This window comes from Gymnoscopelus microlampas, assembly GCF_963454915.1.
Source record: "Gymnoscopelus microlampas genome assembly, chromosome: 10".
Lineage (NCBI taxonomy): Eukaryota > Metazoa > Chordata > Actinopteri > Myctophiformes > Myctophidae > Gymnoscopelus > Gymnoscopelus microlampas.
The window spans coordinates 29,646,394-29,674,033 of NC_139947.1; the positions used below are offsets into that span (position 1 = coordinate 29,646,394).

A 27,640-nucleotide genomic window follows, 5' to 3' on the forward strand; every position below is an offset into this window, starting at 1 on the left:
TGCCAGGACAGACAGACAGACAGACAGTCTGGCTAACGGTTATCCCCCTAACCTTAACCCCTGAGCCATTAACCCTGAGTGACCCAATCTAAATGTATCTAGTGGTTAGGATTATGCACTAACTGGCTGGTGGATGTGGCTCAAGAAACACACACACACACACACACACACACACACACACATATATATATATATATATATATATATATATATATATATATATATACTTATAAAAAAAGGAAAAGGAAAATGGAAAACAATTTAATTCACCACCCCTCCTGATATTTATAGTGATTTTACATTTAGGCCTACATACATTATTTCAGAACATTTTTGCAGTATACAACAAGTTTCTTTCTCTCGCGACAGGCTGTTAAGTTAAATTTGGAATAGTTGTCTGGATAGAGAGACAATTCTTCATAGAACCCGTTGGCGAGCGTTTGAGCTTTCAGATGCGTTACACGGACATTGTTGAACCATCGAATACTGTGACTGCACGGGTCACGTGTAGGCAGATCCAATGGACGAACATCTAGCATCACAGCAATGGATAGGTCACACTTTTCGGTGGCAAATACTGGTATTTCCGGGGAAACTTCTCCAACAGTGGGTGTTCTTGAACACACCTCAGTTATGCAAACTGTAGGATACCTTCCCTTATTTTTTAACTCTATGATACCTTCCCACCGTGCGCTAAGCACAGTAAAAGCACCAACGCTTCTGCATATCGATATGTAACGTTATAAGTTGTTAACATACCCCTTTACACAAGCGCTTATTCCAGATAAAGAGAGGGTCCATAATATATCATTCACGACACGTGAGCCTTTCTCAGTTTCTCATATTAAACCATTTGCTTGGCAGAGGAAAGAAGGATGTCGGGCGGGTAAGTAGGGAGAGGGACCGTCACATTGCTGTATCAAGTCCTACAACCTGTGCAAAATGTCTGAATTATGCAATGAATAGTTACATTCCCATCCCATAACCAACCTTACACTAGCACACTAGCCTACGTGGTGCATGTTTCTATTGAACGAGGATGTGAGTAAAAACGGTTAGTATTCCCCCCCCCCCCATGGTGTCCACTGTCAGGGGTGGAAAAAGTACTCAAATGTTTTACTTAAGTAAAAGTATCAATAGTGCAATGTAAGTACAGTACTTGAGTACATGTACTTAGTTACTTTACACCACTGTCTGTCCACTGTCCATTTAAAAGCAGCGCCGTTCTCTTGTCAGAGAGTGAGCTGACCACGCTGTATCCTGAGAAATGTGTTAAAAAGTCTGGACTTCAGACGTTCCATCTTTCTTGACCACCTGACCCGTACTTTTCCTGAGTGGTTGCTATTGTAGTAGTCTACGCCTGGACAAGTACATTTGGACTCTACAATTACGATGAGATACATACTTCTACATTTCGTGTTGGTGGAGATTAGAAGCAGGTTGGAAGAAGAATGGTTGTGTGATCGGACGTTGGGCGCTCACTCGATGACATTGGCTTAAACCCACCGCTAGGGGGTGCTGTAACAATTCAACAACAGTCAGAAAACGTTTCACTTGAGAGCGTGTCAGTGAGTGGAGCTGACAGCACAGACTAGTTAGCTTAGCTTTCTAGCCACAAATGATGTGTAACTGTGTAAGACAAGTCATATTGTCTGTTTTTATTAGATAGACATGTTAAGCGTTGTATAGTGCTGTTAGTTTTCATGTCTCAAATGTTTTTGTTTTGTTTGCCTCTCTTTTGTGCAGTTAGTTAGCTAGCATAGTCTGCAAACTATGGACTCAGTGTTGACCCCCCCATACACACACACACACACACACACACACACACACACACACACACACACACACACACACACACACACACACACACAGTAAAAATACCTTTACTGTATCGTTCATTGTTTTGTGGAGACAACTGATACAACTGCTCTACCATCTAAATTATAATTGTTGCTGGTTGATGTTGTTATTGTTTATACCGTTTATAAATCTATTCTGAAATTATAATTTGTATTGCTTTTGCAGTTTTCTTCTTTATGCTCTGTCTTTGTTTAATAAGTCAATATATTAAAACATGTTTGAACTTACACCCTTTTGTCTGTTTGCAGTATGGAAGAGGATGGAGATGACAACCTGCACAGTGACAGTGACGCAGATTCAGATTCAGCAGACATGAAAGTTAAATGGACACCAGAAGAGGTGAGGTCTAATTAGAATCTTTACCACATAACCAACACATTGATATTTACATTTTAAAGTTTGTATTGTAAGTGATATTTTCTGGTGACAAACGTTTTTTTATTAAAAATGTTTAAAGCTCTACAGTACATTCAGTAAATCATTGCTATCGAGTGTTGTGCAATAACAGGGGTCTCACTGTCCCTTCAGTTCTTTAATAAACAGAAAATACATTGTCAGGTGGGTTGTCACTTTCATCCAATCAGGAGATTGATTGATTGATTGAATACTTTATTTCGAATGCTGCGAACACGGCAGCAAAACAAAGCACAAGAAAGTAGAGTTCAATACAATTTCTGCTAAGAGGATTTTAAACCCAAGAAAGCCTATGGATTGTTTCCATTGGGGTCCTTTGTACTCAATTCATTTAAACATTTAATGACAGACACATATACACTACTATACAAAACATCATATAAACTATTAGGGCTAGGCCTTGACTTTTACAGGGGCCAGTTTCGAATTGCAGGCACCTGTAAGTGCTCTTTTAGAGCGGTTTTGAAGAAGAGTAGGGATTTACACTCCTTTACGACTGTTGGTAGGGCGTTCCACATTTTTGTGGCAGAGCCGGAGAACAAATTTAACCCCTTGTTTGAGCCAAATCTGTGTTGAGCGTGATTAGTGGTGCTCCCTCTGGTGTTGTGATTGTGGACTTCATTGACGTTTGTGAAGTACTTTGACAGGTACATGGGTGTATTTGTGGTGTAGCGTATCTTGTAGACCAGGCCCATTGCAAGTTGCTGTACTCTGTCCTCTACCCTGAGCCATCCGACCCTAGCAAAGTGAGCAGGGGTTAAATGAGTTGTACTGTAGATGTAAGGCCAAGAAGTAGCCTTACCAGTTTGTTTTGGGATGTCTGGGTTTTAAGGCCTTTGTGGTGCTATGATGAGAGAGTACTCATTTATGAGCTTCAATTTATAGTGTTCCAGTTAAAAATGTGTCTTTTCATTTCTTCGTGTCATGAGTCATGACTTCCAATTTCACTTCTTTATTCTGTGTCCTGTACAAGGTCTGTCTCCTGATTGGGTGAAATTGGTATCCTGACCTGAAATTGTATTTTCTGTACTAGCTGGAGATACGGGGAGACCCCTGTTACTGAACAAACACTATAGCAAGTATTGCTAACAGAATGTAGAGCTAGTTAACACTTATTTAAACAAAACAAAAAAATACTGTAAGTATCACTTACTTCACCCTTAAGCTGATTTCAGTGATTTGAGAAATGAACTAGGACAAATGATCAATATAAATGCTATGAAGTAGCGAATGGACCGGTGTGTTCTACGTTGCTACATAACAGTCAAATTGGAACTCCCCATGGGAAAGCATTATGTTGTATAGCCACTGCTATGCTACACCTCAGAGGTTTTGGTTAAACTTGATTGGATCCTGTTTCTAATCACTGCTAACTGCGTCATAAAAGCATGAATACACCTGAGGACATGATATATCATGTTAGTGTTGAAGGCAGTCTGCTTTGCATCACACCAACAACCCCTGGCCCGTAGCCATGATATAATCACAATATATTACGGCCTCAAAGTAGCATTGCTCATTTAAGTCCCGAGACTAGCTGTGAAATTCGAGTTGGCTCATAAACTAACAAATACTTATCCCTCCCCTAAAATGTACTTGACCTGGACACTTCACACCCATCAGTACATAGTGTTATTAATGATTAGACTGTGCGCTATTGTTGTCTTCCAATTTGCAGGATGAAAATCTCAAGATCTTGGTCCACCAACTCGGAAGAAAATTCGAAGATTGGAAAACTATTTCCAGTTTCTCACTACCAGTAAGTACTGAGGAGGGGGGGGGGGGGTACTGTACATCTGTACATACACTGTACATCTCTTACTATGTTTGTGTGTGCATTTCTTCTTTGATTTTTGTTATCCATGGTTAGACAATACAATATGTGGGCATTACTACACTTTGAATGCATGGTTGTTTTTAATGACATGATGTTCATGATGTTCACACGTAGTGTTGTGATTGCCATGCAAGTACGGGGGGAAAAAACTCAAAATACTCATAACTGAGTATTGTTGGTGACGTATGAAGGAGAAGACCAGGGGCCATACTGTATGTATGAACGTTTGTACAGCTTCTACACTAAATAGACGTGTGTACACATTGTTCTGAATTTCTTGATACACACGTTTTTTGTCAGATGTACGAAAAATTACTAACAGTTCACCAGTTTTTCATCATAAATCACAACATGGCAGATCATTCAGTGTAAAATGGTGACATTTTACCCCATCAATACCCAATGCATTTCCATGTCTAAGTTCATATAATGTACCGGTATGTAAAATGTTGAAGACAATGGCTGGGAAAAGAACTAGGAAAAGGTCTCTGCCAGGTCAAGTAGGTTATTTATTATTATGGGCCAGCATTATTAATGCTGATGATGTTATTGCACAGTCAGACACAATATGTTGATTTGTGGGAGTGTAGGATATAGTTTTGTGGAATCACTCCTGCAAACTTTAGATGCCAATCTTAGACAGTCAGGATGTAATATGAAAAATCAGACAGATCCATCTTGATCACATGACTATAGAGATAATGTGTACCGATTTGCGTGATGTTTGAATCTGTAGGACTAATATCACACTTATTTATCACACTCAAACCCCACAAGACAAAGCTCTTCACCATGGGGGACCGGGCCTTCTGCTCAGCTGCTCCTCGGCTGTGGATTGCCCTCCCTGACCATCTGAGAGCACCACAGTCCGTTGACGCTTTTAAAAGGGGACTAAAAACCTTTCTTTTTAACAAGGCATTTGCCTAGATGGACTCAGTGATGCCATGTGTGTTTTTTTCCTTAACTGTGTATAGCTGACCTTTGATCTGAATTGTATTAATTTCACTGTTTTTATTATTATTATTATTTGAATATGTAGCACTTTGAGATTTGGTTCAAATATAAAGTGCGTTACAAATAAAATGTATTATTATTAATTTATTATAAAAAAATGGATGGACGGACAGGGGGCAAAACATAGTCTCGGTTGACTCAGGCTCTACCCTCTAAACGTAAATATATTTACGTTTAGAGGGTAGAGCCTGAGTCAACCAATGCCAGATTTTTGGGTCTGATGCCGATCCCGATTTTGGAGAGTCCTAGCCCACCGATTACCGATGTTTTGACTGATGGTACCGTATGTCAAAAAGTGCTAAATCAATTTTAATCAATATAAAAAACTTGATGTGATTTAAAGTTTTCCAAAAATTGAAAAAAAAACAAAAAACATCTACAAGCTCACAATGTGTCGTATTGTGACACGTTGTGATGAGTTGTAGAACCGATTTCTTGTTTCTTTCGAAAAAGTTTGAAAGTTTTAGCCTTTAATGAAATGCCCCCAATAGAGACGCCAGGTTGAAAGCGGTTAAACATCGGCTGGATAAATGCAGATACCAAAAAAAGTCAAATAATGGCCGATATATCAGCCCAATTTATATTTTGGTCTAGCTTTGAGGAAGAAATAAAAAAGTGATGGAACTTCAAAAGGGAGGCCAAAGAAACTGGAAGAGGAGGGGAGACTGCAGCACACTATCCACTAAAATGGATTAGTCCATTGATTCATAATTATTTGAACCAGCAGTGGGCAAAGTGCATTTAACTAAAGAATAATTTCTGTTTCATGCAAATATAGTGGGCAATAAAGTAGCAAATATCTAATCTTGAGAGGAATACACCAATTAAAAATGGACAAAAGATAATGTTGCAATGACTAATTGTTTTTGCTGCTACAGGGGAAAACAAACATGCAGTGTATACACCGATGGAAGAAGCATCTGGACCATGACATGGTGAAGTGGTTCTGGACGAAGGAGAAAGATGATGAGGTGAAGCATGAAACAAACTAATGAGAGAAAAAATAGAAAGAAGGGACAAATACTATTTACAAATATATCCTAGTGATAGTCTTAAACATTATCAGAATTAGCAAGGTATGTTTGCACAAAAAAAAAAAAATCTTGGTGAGGTCAGGTGCATTACACTGAATAATGACAGACTTGTGTTATGAAATATTTATACTGTAAATGTTTTAAATTATCGATAAAAGTAAAGTTAAAAAGTAGAATATGTGTTCATTATACTGTACAGGCTAATAATGATGAATAAAAGTGCAATAAATATGAATCATTGCACTTGTTGTATTGTGTACACAGACCGCAGTAGCATTCTGCATTGCACTTGTATTGTATTTGGTAATAGTGGCCACAACAGAACAGTTGCAAGACTGGAGGTGATTGTAGAAGTAGCTGTGTGTGTGTGTGTGTGTGTGTGTGTGTGTGTGTGTGTGTGTGTGTGTGTGTGTGTGTGTGTGTGTGTGTGTGTGTGTGTGTGTGTGTGTGTGTGTGTGTGTGTGTGTGTGTCTAATTAGCCAGATGTACTAGCAGTACTCCTGGCGTTAAGAACCTCTAGATTCCACTATCAGAGGAAAGCTATTGAGATTCAATTGGGCATACTTCTGTGCTCACCTGGTATCCATTGCAGATTAACCCATTTAGACCAGAGGCCGATTCTAAAAACGCCTTCTAAATCCTGACCTACTATAAGTTTTCTGAAAAACTTCAAATATTTATTCAAAAATTACAACAAATGTATGTTGCTATATACTATACATAGCAACAAGAACCCCAAAAGGGTTTCCCGTCCAGAAAGGTATAGTTACAAATAGGGGTTCCCGCCCAAAATGGGTTAAAATAAACAATGAGTATTAGTTCTGGACTCTGGTCTGCTCCACAACCAGGAGAAATAGTGACAGAGGCAACATTTGACATAGCATCCCATAGTAGAGGCACTTTTGAAAATGATTAAATCTCATCTAATATATTATTTCTTTGCAAGTCTGCAGTCCACACCTTTTTGGAATCAAGCAGTACTTCTTTGAAAACCCTTTTTTGTTCTAACATATTATGTGTTTCTGTCCATATGTTTGCTACACAGTTGATTGAACTGGTTTGCAAATATGGCAAGCAATGGCAAATTATCGCAGCTCACTTCAAGGGCAGGGCGGCGAAACAATGTCGTGAACGCTGGCACAACAACCTAGATCCGCTCCTCAGAAAAGCACCCTGGACTGAGGAAGAAGATTTGATCATCTACAAGGCCCATGCCATCCTGGGCAACCGGTGGGCTGAGATCGCCAAGCTGCTTCCTGGAAGGTGGGTTGGTTTGCACAGGTAAACAATCAACACCTGGGATTTTAATGCTTTGATTGATTGACATTTTTATTAGGCAAAAAAATGTAAAACATCACAATTACATTTATAATACTTTGTCTAAAAGGTCTGTCCAAAAAAGTCCTTGCGGTCTTGTTTCCATTGAGGTCCTATGCAATTCTCAAGTCATGTAAAATGTTAAAATATTTTAAATGTCCTGGAAAATAAGTTGTTATCCTGGAAGATATTGTTTTATGTGTATAACACACGTTATTAGGTTTTTCGTCAGGCAGGGATCAGGAGGGCTATGTGTGTTGTGTGTTTTGCAAAAATTGGCCACCTGGTGACAGATCCGTCTTGATCACATGACTATAGAGATAATGTGTACCGATTTGCATGATGTTTGAACAAAATCTGTTGGAGTAATATAAAAAAAATGTGTTAAGGAAAGATCGGCCTACTGTTGGCGCTATAACAGGCCGATTGGGTCAGAGGTTCTGCTCCTACACACACAGGCGGACGGACGGGGCAAAACATGGTCTCGGGTCAATTTGCACTCGTTTAAAGGGCAGGGTTGGTCCGAGAAGGAAAAAGTGACCGAGGATGATGCTTGATTTATATGAAGACATTTGCTAATAATGGTCATTCTCAATCCCCTGTGCAGGTCAGATAATTCTATAAAGAACCACTGGAACTGTACCATCAGACGTAAGGCTGAGTTGGGAGCCTACAAGGACGAGGCAATGTCTCTGGATCCTGATCAGTCTGGGCAGGGAGAGGTATGCTATCCAGAGACAACCAAGATTAGCTTTGGCTAGCTCTCTGGATTTGGATAAATAGCATTTTATGGTTTATTTTAATCTACATTAGTGAGATGCATGCATATTGCATATGTTATGTGAGTGGATCCGAATCCCAGAAAGTTTGGACAATCTTTATATATTCATTAAGATAACCGGTGGAGTCTTCGGTAGGAGACTCAAAGAGTCTCCATTGAGTCTCCTACCGGAGACTCCACCGGTCATCAAATGATTGGCTTAGGAATGTGACAAAAACAAAACAATCTCCATTAATTCAAGGCTTCATGGAGTGTGTAATTGATAGAAAATAAGTCATTTTTTGGGGTGAACTACTCCTTTAAGCCCTATTTTATATCTTGTCGCACAACGGTGTTGTTTAAAAACAGTGAAAATAGCACACCTACAAGCTAGCTTGCTTGATTGGCTACATTTTTGGGGCGGTGTAACCGCCCCCTATAAGTGAGGTTTGGACACTGACCAATCCTGCACCGTGATTGGCCAATAGTCTACAACGCAGTCTACAACCCTAACTCTTCCACAGTCAATGCAAATCTATACTTTTGTCAGCCAATCACATTACAGCTAGTGTCATCACCACTAGCTGTAATGTGATTGGCTGACTTTGCAAATTCAGGACTGTGATTGGCTAGCGAAACACATGACACATGTGCAGCCCTATGAATAGCAGTATGGACTTAAAAAAACACATATATGTTTTTTTAAGTGAGTCATGTTGTGATGACCACACACCGCCCACTTCACACTGGGTGTGATTTTTGGGGCGGTGTAACCGCCCCCTATAAGTGAGTTTTGGACACTGACCAATCCTGCACCGTGATTGGCCAATAGTCTACAACGCAGTCTACACCCCTAACCCTTCCACAGTCAATGCAAATCTATACTTTTGCAAAGTCAGCCAATCACATTACAGCTAGTGTCATCACCACTAGCTGTAATGTGATTGGCTGACTTTGCAAATTCAGGACTGTGATTGGCTAGCGAAACACATGACACTTGTGCAGCCCTATGAATAGCAGTATGGACTTAAAAAAAAGGCACTTTTTTTTAAGTGAGTCATGTTGTGACGACCACACACCGCCCACTTCACACTGGGTGTGATTTTTTATATATATATTTTCTTTTTACATTGACTATATTGACATGCCCAAAATAGAGATATCAATAAATCGCTTTGACAGTGCCTTAATACAACATGCATTGTGATGTTTACGATGCTATATTATGCTTTGTTGAGCTGGTCTGTTTTTTCAGGTGGACTTTGTTGTTGATATTGTTGTTGACAATAAGCCAGAAGCTCCAGTAGTGGTAAGGATAACATAATGACAATTCTTTTTTCAAATCACATTTCATTAAATTAAAATAGGCATATCCCTCTATCATTCAGTCTCTCTGTCTCTCTCATTCCCATTTTTCTGTCTCCCTCATCCCACAGCCAAAAACAAACTGCTTTTATTTTATTTCCCATAGATCAAGAAGGAGAAGAGCAAAAAGGAGCCACAGAAAAGAATCAAACAGAAGGCGGCGATCGCTTATCCTCAGACCTTGACATCGAGGGGACAGAGCAAGGTACGTGGTGTAATTGATAGAAAATAAGTTATTTTTTCAGCCCTATTTTATATTCCGTCGCACAACGGTGTTGTTTCAAAACTGTGAAAATAGCACATCTAGTGAGCTTGCTTGATGGGCTACATTTTTTATATATATCTTTTTTTTACATTGACTATATTGACATGCCCAAAATAGAGATTGATTATTAATCAATTGTTTTATTCAATTATAGATTATTATAATGTATTTGTTTTATTATCCATTAAACTGATTAGTCCAATTAACTGTTGCACCCCTACTGGTGACCAAATTCACAATATGTCACTTGAATAGAGTGACATGGCTCCTTAATTAAATCAACGGCGCTATTGTCTTCATCACATCTGGTGTGAACTGTGAACGCACCTTAAAGGGGAATTTTGACCCACGTTATTCTTACCTTTTATTATGACGTTGTGAAAGCTCGGCTTACGGTCGAGCGCGTTCAATAACAACAAGTTGCATAGTGTTCTCTCACTGTAAACATCGGATCTCTGCAACAAAAAAGAAAAGCTATTAAAATACACCATTTAAAGCAAGAACCCATGTTTTTAACTGTGGCGGATCCGTTATGGAGTTATGGAATTTCTGTACTGTACCACTCGTCCTAGGATATCATAACGTCATAATAAAGGTAAGAATAACGTAGGCCGAAATTACCCTTTAACCCATTAGACCTGAGGCCGATTCTACAAATGTCTTCTGAATCCTAAACAGTTTTCAGAAAAACTTGTGTTGCTATATCAGTGGTTCTCAAACTTTTTCATGTCAAGGACCCCCAAAATGTATATGGCCACCAACCACCCTCCACCCATATTTTGTTCGAGGGAGAGGGACCCTCAGAAGCAAACATTTGAGTTCAAATGTTTGCTTTAAAATAATATATATATTCAAAGATTAGCACACATTTTCAAGATTTACAGATCTACAACATAGATAGAAAGACATCTAAAATGACACGGAGGCTTTCCCGGTCTTAATGGGTTAATCGGTGTGGTCTCTTCTTGACATCATTATTCTTATTATGAATTCTCTCACATTTACAGCTTACAGAAATGACCTTGGTATCTTTGTGCAACTATTGCAGTCAGCAAGGTAAGTACGGGCATCCCAAAGTTATGACATGGCTTAAGCCTATACTTTCAAAAGAAGCTTTTGACACTGAAGCTATATATTTTCAAATATCTTTTTAGTGAAACTGAATTCTACCAGGTATGTGCTACTACTACTACAATCCTCCACTTACTTGAATGAATACATTATTTAAATCAATCTGTATGGCAGAGTATTAATTTTTGGTTAAAATGTGTTCAAACATATGAGTTTTAGCTACAGAATGCTAATACATAAGCTTTATATCACCATAGCATAGACAAGTCTCAGAATTGGATAAAAATATCTGTATGTAACGAGAATAACCCCTAGTGTTGGAGCCAAAATACAATTTCTGTGTATTTTGTTTATTTAATTGAATGGTGTGGCCTTGGTAATGACTTTGATGTCATGTCAATCACAGTCAGTGATTGACATGGTTACGTGGTTGCTATGGGAACCATGATATACCTGTCAGTGGGTGATTGTGGGCAGGTGTGCAACGGGAGAAGCCACACAGTTTTCTACCGTGTTCGCACCGTACCAGGCCGCCGTTCATGTCTGTTTGAGTTTGTCATCGCTATGGATTTAATTGTGTTAATAAATGGATTGACATATCCAAAGATAAAAGCACTCTCTGGATATTGAATGAATTGCACGCGTCAAACAAAAAAGTCAACCCAGTTGCCCCTCACTGTAGTACCTAAAGGTAAAGGCTCTACACCTAGATTATTGTATTGTACAGCAGTACATTTTAAAAGTTGCATGTCTGTCTGTGTGGTGTTATGTTGTGCTTCATACAACTCTTTGGGAGAGCACACTCCCAAAGAATGACATTGATCTACTGTCAATGTCATCCAACAGCGAATAAACGATGCGTGCGCTGCAAGGATGCTTTCTACTGCTCCGTTCACTGTCAGACCCAAGACTGGACAGCACATAGACACATATGTACGGGCAGCTCTCCAGTCTCAAGTGTCACGTAAGTCACCTCCCCTCTTGCCTGGACACAAATTGTCTGGTGTTTTTGAGCTAAGTCAAACATTTTAACAGCATCAAATATGAGTGTCTGTAATCTAAATTATATATGAATAAACCTAGCACTGTCCTCTGCATTAGGGTTTGGTGTCATCCAAAGTGCTGATAGATAGACGGTTTATACACAAATATTTAGTACTAGTCTGACATAATTGAGGTGAGATGATAATTGCCAGGAATGAGAAAATTCCTTCACCTTTTCCATTGTTGGTTCATCATGTCGTCATACCTACCCATAACTGCCTATGTTTCTGAGGACGATGCCGATTGGATCAGACAATTTTGGGCTCTTTGAAAGGTTTGCCGATTGGCTTTTTGACAACAGACTGATAATAGAACTTAACAAAATACATTTGGACCTCTCCAAGCAAACTTCACCTCTGAGATCCTAACATTTATGTTAATGTTTGAATATTAATGTTAATGTATTATAACCACACATTTGGACCATCGACAGTAAAAGTCCAACTGAGAGCCAAGGTTCAGCTGTGATGGAGAGGACAGCCACAACACTGCAGCCAAAGGTAAACCAGAAAAACACATTGTTAAAGCACAAGAACAGTCCAGTATTGGGAGCATTTTCACTAGAGACAACACTCAATGCACACATCTTAAGCTCCACCATTCTAGTCCTCCAACAAGTGATGGGAATTACACTCTACACTATAATTACACCACAACTGCTGTTTGACTTAGGTATCAATACATCGCTTTGACAGTGCCTTCAAACATTTGTTTTTGGGCTTTTATGCCTTTAATGATAGGATGGTACACTGACAGGAAATGGGAAGAGAGATGGGGAGTGACACGCAGCAAAGGTCGTGGGGATCGGGTTTCGAATCCGCAACACGCTGTCAGGCTGGCATTGCAGCCTAGGGTGCCTGGACCGCACACCGCGGCCCAGGCCAACGTGGTGCCACTCTGCCGGATTTATTTGACACAACCATAATGTTGCATTGTGATGTTTACAATGCTTTGTTGAGCTGGTCTGTTTTTACAGGTGGACTTCAGGTGTGATATTGTTGTTGACAATAAGCCAGAATCTCCATTAGTGGTAAGATAACACAATGACAAGTCTTTTTTCAAATCCCATTTAATTAAATCAAAATAGGCATATCTCTCGGGTGCTCTGTCTCTCTCTCATACCTCCCTCATCCCACAGCCAAAAACAAACATGATCTTACTGCTTTTATTTTATTTTCCATAGATCAAGAAGGAGAAGAGCAAAAAGGAGCCACAGAAAAGAATCAAACTGAAGGCGGCCATCACTCATCCTCAGACCTTGACGTCGACGATAGAGAACACCTATCACAGTCCTACCTCCAGCACCAGCCCTGGCATTATTACACCGGGAACTCAGACAGAGCTCCAGATGAAGCTGACTGATGCAGCCCTGAGAATGATAGCTGAGGACATGATGCCCCTCAGGTAACAGTTAAGCCTGAGTTATACTTGCGTGTACATGGTGTTGTGCACTGAAAAGGAACAAATATACATAGATCTGATATTTTTGGTGCACGATATGGCGCTAAACTGAGTATAACTCAAGTTTATGTCTGAGCAAGACCTTTGAAACAAGATATTTCAGATACAGGACAGGTATATAATATTTGTTTTGTTTTTTTAATCAAAGTTTTATTTATTTTCACAAAATTTAAGTAGAAAAGGACAGTACAACAGAATACCAGAAAAACAGGATCAGAAAAAAACAGAAAGAAATACAAAGAACACCCCAAACGCAGAGAACAGGGGGCAAAGTTCAATTAAAAAGGACACTCATATCAAAAAGATTTTTTCTGATATTTCTTAAAACTTTGGGTAACGACGTATAATTTATTATGCTTCATTCGATCGGGACAGATATGAAGGCACAATGCCAAACTGAATGGGAATACAGAATTATCAGATATGTTGTAGCATAGTGCTTGTGGCTTACACAAATTGTCAAGACACGGTGGGGTGTTTTCAAAACAGTAGGTTTGCATCAAAGCCAACCATAATCACACATTTTGTAACAAAAACAAAAACTATATATTAGACTCAACTTTCATCAACAATGCACACGGAGAGTGGAAACTTGATGAACTACATCTGACTATGCTAATCTGACTAACTATGCCAATCGACTTATTTCGTTGTCCACAGCATTGTGGAAGGTGTGGGCTTCAGGTCCTTCATGTCCACCATCTGCCCCCAGTACAACAAGCTGTCTCAGCGCACTGTGGGCCTACGTCTCTATGATGATGTGGAGAAGAACGTCAAGCCCCAGCTCATCCGTGACCTCAAAGCCTGTCTGGCAGCCACAGACAGAGGGCAGGCTGTCATCCACGTCACCTATGACTTTTGGGCAGGGGGCAGCACAGGTGTTCTCTCCCGTAAGATGGAAGACCCCATTGTCTCCGTGCAGCTCCACTTTGTGGATGACAAGTGGCAAATCCGCCGGCCCACTGTGGCATACCGCCACATCACCCACAAGACCCTGAGCACCGGCGTGGCTCAGGAGCTGGAGGGTGCACTGCTGAGCTACGGCCTCTTTCCACACAACGTAGGCTACATTCTTACAAGCTGGGCTAAGGAGGCCGTGGTGGCCAACAACATATTCTGCAACTATAAGATCATGTGCTCCTCGTCTCAGAGGGGGGACCCAGGCGGAGAGGAGATGGGGGCGTTCTTGGAGGATCAGGTGCAGGCCTCCGGCGATGAGCAGACAGAGCTGTCGCCATTCTCAGAGCTGCAGATCGGTACCAGCGCCCACTGCGTGGCGAACAGGCTACAGCTGGTCATCAACGAGGCACTGAAGAACTCTCGGGTGGTGGAGAACTTGCTCTCTCAGGTCCACAATGTAGTGGCCTTCTTCAGGAATAGCGCTTACTGGAGTGAGGTGAGAAAGGACATGCCGTCCAAACTTGGGACATTGAACAAAATGTAATCTTGTTGACAGATTAATATAGATTTCATATTTAAAGAAGAGGCAAGAGAGTTGACCATCTTTTGTTCATGAGGTTATTTTGGTGTTGAAGACAAAACATTGTCTTCAAATTTTCTGCAATTATAAATGCTTCGAGTCTTTGCACTACAAGCTTAACTGTAACTTTTTTATGTCATCCAGATACTGCTGAAGGAGTGCGGCTTGGCGCTGTGCCCACCTACCCAAAACTGTCGTTGGAACTCCATGATGTTGTCCATGAGGCGGATGGCGCCGGAGTCAAACTGGAAAGCCATCATAACCCTGCTGGCACAGGCACGTATTGAGGCCAGGGACTCAATCCCCGCCCCGCCCGTGGTGATGGTCAAGCGCGAACGGGTGGTCGACATTCTGGGTCTCCTAATTCCATTTGAAGAAGCAATCAAGGTAAACATTTTTGTATCAGTGCTATTTCTACTCGAATTTACCTTTTTTATACTTGGTAGCACTGGTGCTACTAATTAAAAAATTAAGGAGCACCGTAAAACATTTAGGAGCACCCACCATAATTTAAGGAGCACCAATATGTTGATTTTTGAAATTAATAAAAACAATAACAATAATATAGTGCGGTTTACAAATAACATAAAATTATGAAAGTAGTCGCCCGTTTTGGTTCACTTGACCGTTTTGGTCGCACCACAGCAATTATTTGCAGTCGCACAGGTGCTCCCAATTATATTTTTAGGTTGCACAGATTCAAATTCAGGCGCATTTGTGACCAAAACGGCCTCAATTTCGAGCCCTGTATATGTACACTGTGGAAACATTGTGTACATTTCCTCTTGACCCAGGTCCTCCAAGGAAATGGTGTCACCTTCTCCGTCATCATTCCCTCTCTTATTGGCCTGGATAAGATCCTGGAGAACCGTACCACTACCTACACCCACTTCTCCAAGGCCCTGCGCACAGGCCTCCACACCCACTTCCAGGCCCTGATCACCCAGAGGGATCTAATTCTAGCCACTCTGCTTGACCCCAGGATCAAACTCCAGGTACTACCCACTGTTGGTTAAATCCACTTTTTGTTCATCCGTGAATGCCTTTTCTGTGGTGTAAATGTGAGATGGCTTAAATAAAATAGTTTTTGTAACTGTGACATTTACTCTCTGTGGTCTTTTAAACTGGGAATTATATTTAAAACCTCTTAATTGTTTCTTTTTCCATCTGGGGAAAATGGCAAAGACACACTAATGATATGGGATTTAATTTCTTTTCAGCCTTTCTCTGACGCCAAAGAGGAAGGAGAGACATTATTCCTAAAAGCTCCATCCAAGTTCCAGGCCCGCTCGATGGCGGAGGCCGCATTGAGAAGCCTGGGAGCCTCAGCTTCTATTGTGGAGACCATCAAGGAGCAGGCAGTTGTGAAGACAATGGAGGAGCAGGCAGTTGCGGAGACCATCAAGGAGCAGGCAGTTGGGGAGACAATCGAGGCACAGGCAGTTGCGGAGACCATCAAGGAGCAGGTGGTTGTGGAGACAATCAAGGACCAGGCAGTTGCGGAGACAATGGAGAAGCAGGCAGTGGTGGAGACCATCAAAGAGCAGACAGTTGTGGAGACCATCAAGAACCAGGCAGTTGTGGAGGCTATCGAGGAGCAGGCTGTTGTGGAGGCTATCGAGGAGCAGGCTGTTGTGGAGACTATGGAGGAGCAGGCAGTTGTGGAGACCATCAAGGATCAGGCAGTTGTGGAGACAATGGAGGAGCAGGCAGTTGTGGAGACTATGGAGGAGCAGGCAGTTGTGGAGACAATGGACAAGCAGGCAGTTGTGGAGACAATGGAGGAGCAGGCAGTTGTGGAGACAATGGAGGAGCAGGCAGTTGTGGAGACCATCAAGGAGCAGACAGTAGTGGAGACCATCAAGGAGCAGGTGGCTGTGGAGACCATCAAGGAGCAGGTGGTTGTCGTTGTGAACAACAAGCAGGAAAACAAAAAAGCCCCTGGCACCAGCTCAGGCAATGGCAATGAATCCTGCGACAGCAAAGACATCAAGCGCAAGTCAATGTTTTTGCTACAAATTGGCCTCCAGCCACCTGCCAAGATGATGAAGACCTCGACTGAACTGGAGCAGTATCTGGCAGAGCCAGAGTTGGCCAATGACAGCTCCAGCTTGTTGTATTGGAGTTGCGCTCACAGTTTCCCCAAGCTTCAGGACATGGCCAGGAGGCTGCTAGCCATACCGGCGACCTCGGGGGGTTTTGAGCGGCTCTACCCGATGGCCACATGCATCGTCAAGGCCAAGAAGAGCCATCTGCCCCCTCACACCACAGAAAGGCTTTTGCTTTACAGGGATTCCATGAGTGGGAAGACAGGAAAGAAGCCAAACAGTGTCATCAAAATGTGACTGGAGATGACACAGCATAAGCTGTCTTCCAGTCATAGAACCTGAGTAAAAAAAGTATGGAGATACTTTTTGATTATACATGTGTGATGCTTGATACAATTCAGACACTTTACTTTAAGGTTCCTCACAGAAAAATGCTATTATTCGTGATATACTTTTATATGGATCAATTATAATATGTTTTAGAGTTTCCAGAGTAAAATTTTACACTTGAATGTAAAGCAAACAATAAAGCAAGTAAAATTGCCATGGCAAACAGCGCTAACATGCTCAGAGGAATGCAAGTATTTGGAATGAAAGACATTAAAGCATGTCACCAACGTGTTTTACATTACCTAAAGAAGATTTTACAAATATACGTGCAAATATGCCTTAAAGAGAACAGAGCAGAAACAAACTGAATTGAACCTTGAATTTATATTATAAGGCTATTGGGTTTATGCTATTGTTTTTCTTGGTCATCTGGGGTCCGGTGCGGTGTACCTCCTCATGGATGTTACGCTGTAGCCTTATGACCTGCTGATACTTAATATACCCACCAACATTCTTATTCATTCATTAAACCCTCAATTCTAGCCAGGAACTGGGATCATTTTCAGGCATGTTCCTGTAATGAGTGAACATGAAACTATATAATTGTGTTTTTCCTTCAATCCACACTTTTTTTGTGTATGGTTATATTCATTACTTTTACTGTAATTTACTCTGAGCGAGTAATGTTTTGGGACCTTAAAAAAGAAGAGCTGGCTTTTAAGGAGGCAAGTAATAGGCCTTGGAATGTATGAAAAAACAGTTACCTCTGGTTAATGGTGTTTATTGTCAACCTGATGTTTATCAGTTTTCTGTGGTAGATGCATACCATATGCAGTTTTGTTACTTTTTCTGTGGACTATATTAAGATGGATTCATGTATTTAATGTGTTAAAATGTTTACTGTACTTGTTCTTTTGCTCACCAATGTTTCTGTGAATGTTTTCACTAAGCCTTAATCATTTGTGCTCTAGGGTTAAGCCTAAAATTACACTGGTGGGGGAAGGGGGGTTGAAAGTGAAAAATTAGTTAATCATTGAATGATGTTTAATTGATTTCATATTACCTTCAATCCAGTGAATTGGTTTATCCTAAATATAAAATGTGTTAAGCATAAAATGTAAGCACCTTCACTGCAAAATTGTTTTGTATTTGTTTTTTTCTAGCTCCAAAAAGTATGAAAATCAATAAAGCTATGTTTTTCTACATTGTTTCATTGTCCTGTGACTGTCTCTCCGAAAAGCAACCTTCAGCCGTGTGTGTGTGTGTGTGTGTGTGTGTGTGTGTGTGTGTGTGTGTGTGTGTGTGTGTGTGTGTGTGTGTGTGTGTGTGTGTGTGTGTGTGTGTGTGTGTGTGTGTGTGTGTGTGTGTGTGTGTGTGTGTGTGTGTGTGTGTGTGTGTGTGTGTGTGTGTGTGTGTGTGTGTGTGTGTCAATTGGTTGCTTAAGAATGACGTCACACCAGACACGCCTCCATTTGTGATTTTCTTCCGGTGTCATGACCTACCCCGTTCCTTCCTCTACCATGTGTTGTGAATGTGCATCATGCACGAGCCAGCGTCTTTATACTAATCTGATTTAATTGGAGTTATAAGATCTATAAAGAAAATATATAACGTTTCGGACAGCCAGAAATGGATCTGCATGGAAGCATAGTAAGTTGTTAAATGGTTGAAGCAGGCGCTAAATGTAGCAGACATAAAGGTAACGTTAGCTGGTAAGCTATCTGTTTTGTTTCCAGACATTACTTCCAGTGGTGTAACGTTTTTACAGCTGTAAAACTCCTTTGAGAACCATGGCCCTGTACATGAAAGCTGCTGACATTCTGGAGAAAGTGGAGGGGAAACGGGGCGCGGTGAAAACCTTAGTTTACGAAAGCAAGTTTCAGAACGTCAAGCAGCTCTTCGCCTTGGTAAACGAGACTCAAAAATATGCATCCGTTCTGGAGGAGATCATCGAGTCCAGCAAGCTGCTAAAACAAACTAAACTCAGAATGCATGTGGCCAAGGTGCTGGTGCACGACCTGCTGATCGGCAAGGGGCTGAAGTGTGGCGGATCCTGGAAAGTGGTGATGATGAAGCATCGTTGCCGACTCGAGGCAGAACTGGCCCGCATGAAGATAAAACATAAGGTCAGCAGGAACCAAGACCTGCTCCCCGCCGGTGTCCAGCAGTCTCCAGGTGACCAGCTGCCGAGGTACGTACGTGTGAACACCCTGAAGACCACGGTAGATGATGCCATTGACTACCTGAAGAGGGAAGGTTTTAACTACTTGGGACAGGCCAACAGGATGGTTGATTTGATACTCAAAGATAAACATTTTGTGAAGGATATGCACCTCTCGGATGTGCTGGTCTTCTCACCCAAGACGCACTTCCACGACCACTTCCTGTACACGGCTGGTCACTTTATCCTACAAGACAAAGCCAGCTGCCTCCCTGCCTTTCTGCTCAACCCTCGACCAGGTTGCCATGTTATCGATGCGTGTGCTGCTCCTGGCAACAAAACCAGCCACATGGCGGCCATCATGCATAACAAGGGGAAGCTGTTTGCCTTTGACTTGGACGCCAAGCGTATGTCGACCATGTCCACTCTCCTGCTACGTGCTGGGGTCACATGTCAACAACTGGCCCATCAAGACTTCTTGAAGGTAGACCCTGATAGCCCTCTGTATAAAGATGTGGAGTATATTCTACTGGACCCCTCCTGCAGTGGATCAGGTAACCGTTTTTCTCAACTCATCTCTCCCATAGATCTCTCCTACCTATTATTCTCTCTCTCTCTCTCTCTCGTGTTCATGTTGTGCACAAACATGAATGCTTATATTTACCCATGTTTTCCCATTATTTGCAGACAAAGCATCTAGGAACACAACATGTGAATACATGTTTTTTTTTTTTCCAGGCATGGTGTGTCTATCAGGTGATAACTCCTCTGACCAGAAGAAGGAACAGAAACGTCTGGCTTCTCTGGCATCCTTTCAGAAGCACTGTCTCAATCACGCCATGAGATTTCCCAGTGTGCAGCGCCTAGTCTATTCCACCTGCTCCATCCACACCCAGGAGAATGAGGAGGTTGTTGCTGAATGTCTGCAAAAGAATCCAGGCTTCAGGTAGAAGACAGACACACACATTAACATTGACACAACATACCATGACAGACACTTTCTCAAGAGGCAGTGATCTGCTTAGACTGTATTTTCTTATTTTTCTATCTTGCAAGATATCATATACTAGGTAATTACTGGAGATCATATTTGTAGATCATATTTAATTTCTGTGTGTCTATACCTCTTGTTTTCAAGCCTACTTCTGTACCCTCTATGCTATTACCTATAACAATGACAGCAACAGCTTAGCTTTTCCAGGACCTGAATGTGTCCATTGTGTTTCTGCAGGTTGGTTCCTGTGCTGCCACAGTGGCCAGAGCGTGGCCTGGAGCCTCTCAAACAGTGTCTGCGTGCCTCTACCTCCAAGACCCGCACCCATGGTTTCTTTGTTGCTCTGTTTGCAAGGCGCAGCAAAGAAGAGATTCAAAATCAGGAGCAACTCATTGAAATAATGTAAGTATAAGAACATTCCTCTTATTATATCCTCTGCTCTGTGTACGTGCTAAAAGCCTTAAGTGTGATAAAAATATATATTAGGAAAAGTTTCTTTATAAAGCAGAAAATTACTCTGATAAATTAAACATAATTACATCACTGTTGACAAAGAAATTTGCCAAACATTCAATGATTTTTTAATTGGTTTCATGAATATGATGTTTGTGACTCTTACCCAGTAAGAGTCACAGACAATTTAAGTCACATCCAAATAAGTGAATAACACTTAAACTGATATTGTGAAGTGATTTTTACACATATTGATATGACTGATATATCCTTTCTTGGCAGAAACCCCAGCCCAGAGCTTACAGTTGATATTACATCTGACATTGAGGAGAAGACCGTGACAGCAGCCACAGAGGAGCCCAGCATTAGTGATGAGGAAATGGAGGGGACAGAGGACCAGTCTGCATCTGTAGAAGGACACACTGACACCATGGTAACCAAGAAGAAGAAGAGGAAAAGGAAGAAGAAGAAGAAAACGTCCATAGTGGAGTGAAAGGGATGTTTTTCAAATGGCGACTGTCTTGATGTCTGGTCTGAAAGGGAGTATTGCTTGCAGGAGTTTGTGTATTTTCATAGTATTTTCTCTGTAACATCATTGCTCAGCCTAAGATACAATCTAAATGTGTTATATACGGTATATGAGTGATAAAGTACGCAACAATACTAAAGAGGTGTAATCCATATCTTTTGAAATGCACTATACAGTAGTGGTGCCTTTCCCACCCTCACCACAGTCTCGTCCACCACAACCACAAGCACAAACATCTCCCAAGCTCCTTCATAAATGTGGTATATCCCTGGGAGCTTAGATTGCGGTCACACGTGTGTGCATGTGTCACAGCGAAATAGAATGCATGCCATGTATGCAAGTATTTGTGAGAGAGAAAGACAGAGTAGTTATGTGTAGCATTTGGCTATACTGGACAATGGGGAAAATTGCATAATCCAACAAATTAACTATTGACTGTTTAGATTAAATAGGTCTGTCTGTTTAGAAAGCAGAGCTTCAATTACAGCTTGCTGTAGATTGTGGACATTAGCTCCCTCTAGTGGTTGAAAGTAGATAGGATTGAGCTGTTTTAACACATGTGTTTAAAAGTACACTATCACATGTGTTTAAAAATACTATATTAACAAATGTCAGTGAACACCCTTTCTACTGTAGGCCTGAGACGGGGCCAGGCTTCATCGCCCAACATTAAGTGTCTGACTTCACTAATGCTCTTGTGGCTAAATGGAAGCAAGCAAAGTTCCATGTTACTGCTGAAAAGCCATCCCAGAATAAAGGAGAATGTTTGCAAAGGTGGGATCAACTCCATATCAATTTCTATTATTTGTTCCTATTTAGCCATAAGACCATTGATGAGGTCAGACACTGATGGTGTGCAATTAGGCCTGGTTTGCATTTGGCTTGATTCATTCCAAAGGTTTTTTTGATATGGTTAAGTCGGGCTCTGTGCAGACCAGTCAAGTTCTTCTTCACTCATTTCAACAAACCAAAGCATGTATTCTGGAACAGGAAACGAGCAGCCTTCCTCAAACTGTTGCCACAAAATTGGCTGCGTGCAATTGTCTAGACTGTCATTGTAGCTGTAGCATTAACCACACGAACCCTACCGTCCCTATTCTGGGCTCAGCGTGTCGCATTGTGACCTTAGATCGGCTATTTTAAATGAAGAGATTTGGTGTAGAGGGGAAAAAAGGAGGGAACCAAGGATTATAGACTCCTGTGAGAACCCAGGCATCAACGTATATAGGGTTTAGATGGTTAATATCCAGTAGGGCTTTAATTAATAGAAACGCTAGAAAGGCACAGTCTGTTCACTGACTTTGGTCATAGTGTATTTCTGTTACAAAACATCTGCCCTCATTTATGGTCGGAATGTTAAACTCGGATGGACTGTTGCTTGTTCATCTGTTTAGGAGTAGAACATTTTGCTTCAGAAATATCTGAATACTGTGTGTAATCTGTGATTTCCACAACTGAACTCTATTTAGCTGCAGCCAATGCACACCGTTACCATAGCCTCTTAACTGAAAACAGGAGATGTTTTTAAACTGTGCAATTAAAAAGGAACTTTGCCAAAAAAAAAGTACAACTTCAAAGATGTGCAATGGGAAATAGTCTGTGGATTATGGGAAATTAGAGGTCCGGTGAAGAAGATGAGTCAGAGTCAACACTGCCATTTTCCTGTACGCATGAACACACCTGTTATTTGAAAACCAAAACCATCATATGAAGTGACGCAATGGAAGGCTGGAAATAAGCCACCATTTGACTTAAAAGCGTCTGTGTAATTTTCCCACCTTGCTGTGATTTAATGTGCAGAGTATAGCCTATAAATGTTGATAACACAATATCACCATTGTTCCTGTGTTGTGGTGTTTGGAACAACTGTCCCCCCCAAATCCTAGTTACACCTAGGCAGGTTTAACCACTTATATACTTTGTTGTATGACAAATAGCAAAAATAGCCCATATACCTGTTACATCACGCATTGTGTACTTGTAGGCCTAGATCTGCTTTTCTCTATTTTTGAATATATATTTTTTTTATTTGCTTTGAACACTTTAATTGTTTTTATTTTATTTTATTTTATACACAATAGGGATGCCAGGGTTGATGTGAAGAAGGTGACAGAAAGAGAGACAAATATTATGGAGATATCACAGCTATGTACCCCTACTGTCAAAAAAGCCCAAATGCATGGCACATTTGAAGCCAAGATGACGTCCTAAAATCAAATTTCCCTACAAACGTGAAGCCCAATCATTGTCACACTGTAATAAAGGCAGAGTATACTTACCACTTTACACTTCATGGCCACCAATGTTAATTTTTGAATAATGTGACAGGAAATAAAAAGTTAATTTGAAAGGGTTAACAAATCATTAATAGCACTAAAGGAAATGCCTTTGCTGGTCTCATGCAAAACAAAAAGCCCTTTTGTATTATAATGCAGAGTTTTTTTTTATTCTGTTCCCATGAGAAGGGATGATCCCTTGTAAACACCAGAGGAATGTGATGTATCATGATACTATATTGGGGAAACTAACTGGCTGATGATGCAGGTCCTTACAATAACACATTAGAAAAAACAATCAGATTTGTTTCAAGCCTAGCAAAAATGATTAGGACAGAAAAATAAGTTTGGATTTTATCAAATGGGCAAAAACGAGAGACTGAGAATGGGCAAAAATAGTATTAGTTGGAGAAAGACCATGTTCATTCAGTATCAAGACTGGGTTATTTTTTGTTTCTGGGGATGGGGGAACTAATTTGAGATGCACACCATTTTATTTATTCAGGGGACTATTGTGGGTGTATAGTGACCATAGACAAATCATTAAAATAATAATATTGCATAAGGGATTGAGCTGTGCCAAATATTCCCACACTCATATCATATCCGGTATCATACAGTAGCGTAGCCTATGTCCTTCTAATCTTAACCATATTTAGGCAGGGTTTTTTTCTGTCCGGAAGTAGTAGTCTGGCTCTGCAATACACTTTAACGAACCCTCTCTGGCATGATGCTTTAATTGAGTGATGATTGCACTGATTGAATTGGCACTGGCAGGCACCACTTTTTCTGTTGCTCTTGTGCACCTGTATTTTGATGAGTTGCTATGTCGTGGCATGGAAATAGGGAACAATACAACAGTAGCCAACAGAGTAAACAAAGTAATTCGAGCTCAGTGTTTAATTGCCGGCTACAGACAGGGGCTCCCCGTAGAGTAGGCTACGGTACGTAGCTCCGCTGTGTGGCCACGCTGCCTATTAGAGACCAGACCAGACACGAGACACTATGGCACCATGAGGGCGACACAGTAGGTGACCCCCGTCCCCAACAACAGGAGGACCTGTCATTCGGCCGTGACTGGAGAGTCGTGAAGACCTCTCTCAGTCTCACACCCTGGCAATCCCGCCGAGGAGAAACAGCTGATGAAAAAGACACTGACTTTCAAAGTCTAGGCTACCTGTCGACGCAGCATTATATATATATCCCAGAAACTACAGCAGACGAATTCTGGTGTTTGTTGCTCACAACCTCTACGACCTATTAGCTATTTCGACTTGAGCGAAGCACTAAAGGTAAGCGCTCGTTAATTTCGTATTGAGGTTTTTGAGTAATATAAAGTTATAGTCCAGGGGTCTTCAACGTTTTTAAGGCCAAGGACTCCTCAGCTGAGAGAGAGAAGCAGAATAATCCGTGTATGTTGCGTTCAGTTGATATCCGTTCTAAAGTCCCAAAAGACCCCCACTACGTTATATTGTATAAAATTGTGTTGACAGCATTGTAATTCGTGTTGTGTAAATCAATGTTTTTTTTTATTAGATTGTTAATTATATTTTCAGACATGTAATCACTTAAACCTTCAATACTTAATTAACTTGGCCTTTCACTCTATGCTTGGTCTGCTCTCTACACCAAACCCAAAATAGAAGATCTACAAGCTCTGCAAGGCGTTGTGTGCTTGTAGATCTGCTATGTTTGGCTAAAATTCTTCTCAGAATAGGGATGTTAGGTTTCAAGTAGTTAGTGTAAAAAAAAGAAGTTCCTATCACACAAAGATTTGGTGGATCCCCTGTTGAAGACCCCTGTTCTAGTCTATAAATGTGATACTCGAGCCTATGGTAAAATGTTTGCTGTTTGAGGTTTGCATCATGTTTGCACAGCCCTGAGTTGTAGACTTGTCTCATGGTGATGTAAGCTTCAACCCTAAATATTGCCTCTAGTAGCCTATAGTCATAATAAAGATGAACAATTCGTAGAACTATACCCTACTCATACTTTATAATGTGATGGATGTCACGTCCCATCATTAGGAATAAATGCTTTTGCAGTTTACAGCCTACTGTATTTTGCATTATAAAACAAAAATGTTGAGGCCTGTAGTATTTGTTTTAACACAGTGTTGTTGGTATACCTACCCCCAAACTAGGAACATAGTCAGAAGCTCAGTCACCCATTGTCTCTGAATCCATATGTCAGCCTTATTTTCAAACTAGACGCGTCGCAATTCCGGGGAAATTGCAGAGTGTGGTTGCGCCGACGCCGGTCGCGGGTCGCGGCCGCCGGGACTCGAGGAATAGGCCGGGAGGAATAACGTCGGAGGCTGCGCCAATTACATTGTCACGTCTCTCATGAGATCGCTTGCGTTTCATTTTGAAAGGATCGATCCACCCCGAAATAATGTTTTTGCATCGAACGGTTACATTTTGCGCATTTGTGGCGCCCCCTATGGGTCAAAGTGGAAATGTTTTTGGGGATTTGTTGAGTAAACCACCCTCGACATGTGATTTGAATTTGGGATTGACCGGACGTTTTGTTCGTGATTTCTGGCATTTTTGGTAAAACGGGCCCCTCCCGCTAACTTTGGAAGCCATTTACGGACGAACGGTAAGGTCTATGAAAATGCCGTTTGGATATGTTTACCGCATGGGCTCAGAGATCATGTGTACCGATTTGTGTGAGATTTGGAAAAACATTGTAGGAAAAGGAGCAAAAAGTGTGTTTTGAAGAAAATTCAAAATGGCGGAAAATCTATCCTGACGCAAATGGGCGTGGCCTATATGGGGAGATGCGTAATGACCCAAGGAATCCAGGGAAAAAGAAATTTTGATTTTACGACCTACGGTTCAAGAGTTATAGGCCAAAAGGTAAAGTGGGCTGTTATAGCGCCACCATGTGGCCGACTGGTGTGATTATTTTCATAATAATTTCGCAAAAAACTATTAACCTCCCCTCCAAATCTTGTAACTGTAGCCCTTACGGTTTCCGAGAAAAAAATACTTGAATGGGAGTTTTTGCAATTCCCATTAAAGTGGATGGGGAAATTTAATGCAGAAATAAATCAATATCAAAAAATCTATCCTGACGCAAATGGGCGTGGCCTATATGGGGAGATGCGTAGTGACCCAAGGAATCCAGGTGAAAAGAAATTTTGATTTTAGGACCTACGGTTCAAGAGTTACGAGCCAAAACGTAAAGGGGGCTGTTATAGCGCCACCATGAGGCCGAATGGTGTGATATTTTGTTAAATAATTTGGGACTTAATTATAAATTATCCCTCCAAATCTGATAACTGTAGCTGTTAAGGTTTCTGAGAAAAAAATACTTGAATTTGAGTTTTTTGACTTTTACATTAAAGTGGATGGGGAAATTTAATGCACTAATAAATTAATATCAATTAAACTATTCAACCAATCTCTTAGCCCTATACACGCGCACGATTCCCGTTCAAGACGGTCATTTTGATATATGGCACGACATTGGGGAATAAAAACTGTGGGAGGAGATGCGCTCTAAAGTATTGTTTATCTATAAATAAAGAAATAAAGTGTGTAGAGTACTATAGTCTGGTTGCCCTGTTGGGCAACCACACTAATTAAGCATCTCACTGATATTCATTACAATAATGTCATTGGAATATGACAGACCTATATTATCTTTAGAAGAGTAGAATAGAACAGTCTCATTGGTCACACTTGAAAATGGCCTTTGCCTCTATGGTACAATTTAAGCGCAACAATACAACCATCTTCAAACACTGGACAATATAATAATAATAATAATAATAATAATAATATATACATTTATTAATGTGTCCTCTTTAGTTGTTGGGGTATTTGCTACAGTATTTATTTGCAAATAGGCCTACGTAGAATTTGTCCTCTTCAATAATATAGCCGAGCTTCCAGCACTTGATTATATTCATGATTGCAA

At 40.9% G+C, this 27,640-nt stretch overlaps 2 protein-coding genes across 3 annotated transcripts; both read left to right on the top strand.

The window, feature by feature from the left end:
• Positions 1–682: 682 nt before the first annotated feature.
• On the top strand, positions 683–18,503 carry mybl2a (v-myb avian myeloblastosis viral oncogene homolog-like 2a). Of its 2 annotated transcripts, none has more exons than XM_084069749.1 (17): positions 683–886; positions 2,109–2,199; positions 3,953–4,033; positions 6,004–6,096; positions 7,205–7,422; positions 8,084–8,198; positions 9,492–9,545; positions 9,708–9,806; positions 10,874–10,922; positions 11,784–11,901; positions 12,415–12,481; positions 12,958–13,011; positions 13,165–13,385; positions 14,103–14,838; positions 15,067–15,309; positions 15,717–15,917; positions 16,143–18,503. In XM_084069749.1, exons 1-17 carry the CDS (start codon positions 876–878, stop codon positions 17,265–17,267), a joined length of 3,576 nt encoding a protein of 1,191 aa, XP_083925875.1. In that variant the 5' UTR covers positions 683–875; the 3' UTR covers positions 17,268–18,503. The 2 variants fall into 2 exon arrangements, with proteins under 2 accessions (XP_083925875.1, XP_083925876.1); XM_084069750.1 differs by lacking the exon at positions 683–886 and adding an exon at positions 1,575–1,633.
• A 298-nt stretch (positions 18,504–18,801) lies between these two features.
• Positions 18,802–23,712, top strand: nsun5 (NOP2/Sun RNA methyltransferase 5). Its single transcript, XM_084069753.1, has 4 exons — positions 18,802–20,015; positions 20,200–20,407; positions 20,693–20,857; positions 21,191–23,712. Exons 1-4 carry the CDS (start codon positions 19,091–19,093, stop codon positions 21,399–21,401), a joined length of 1,509 nt encoding a protein of 502 aa, XP_083925879.1. The 5' UTR covers positions 18,802–19,090; the 3' UTR covers positions 21,402–23,712.
• Positions 23,713–27,640: the final 3,928 nt, after the last annotated feature.

Coding starts and splice junctions, on each gene's coding strand:
- mybl2a (XM_084069749.1), top strand. Junction 6,097..7,204: donor CGAAGGAGAAAGATGATGAG/GTGAAGCATGAA, acceptor TTTGCTACACAG/TTGATTGAACTGGTTTGCAA. Junction 15,310..15,716: donor CATTTGAAGAAGCAATCAAG/GTAAACATTTTT, acceptor CTCTTGACCCAG/GTCCTCCAAGGAAATGGTGT.
- nsun5 (XM_084069753.1), top strand. CDS start 19,091: ATGGCCCTGTACATGAAAGCTGCTGACATTCTGGAGAAAGTGGAGGGG. Junction 20,408..20,692: donor CAAAAGAATCCAGGCTTCAG/GTAGAAGACAGA, acceptor GTGTTTCTGCAG/GTTGGTTCCTGTGCTGCCAC. Junction 20,858..21,190: donor GAGCAACTCATTGAAATAAT/GTAAGTATAAGA, acceptor CTTTCTTGGCAG/AAACCCCAGCCCAGAGCTTA.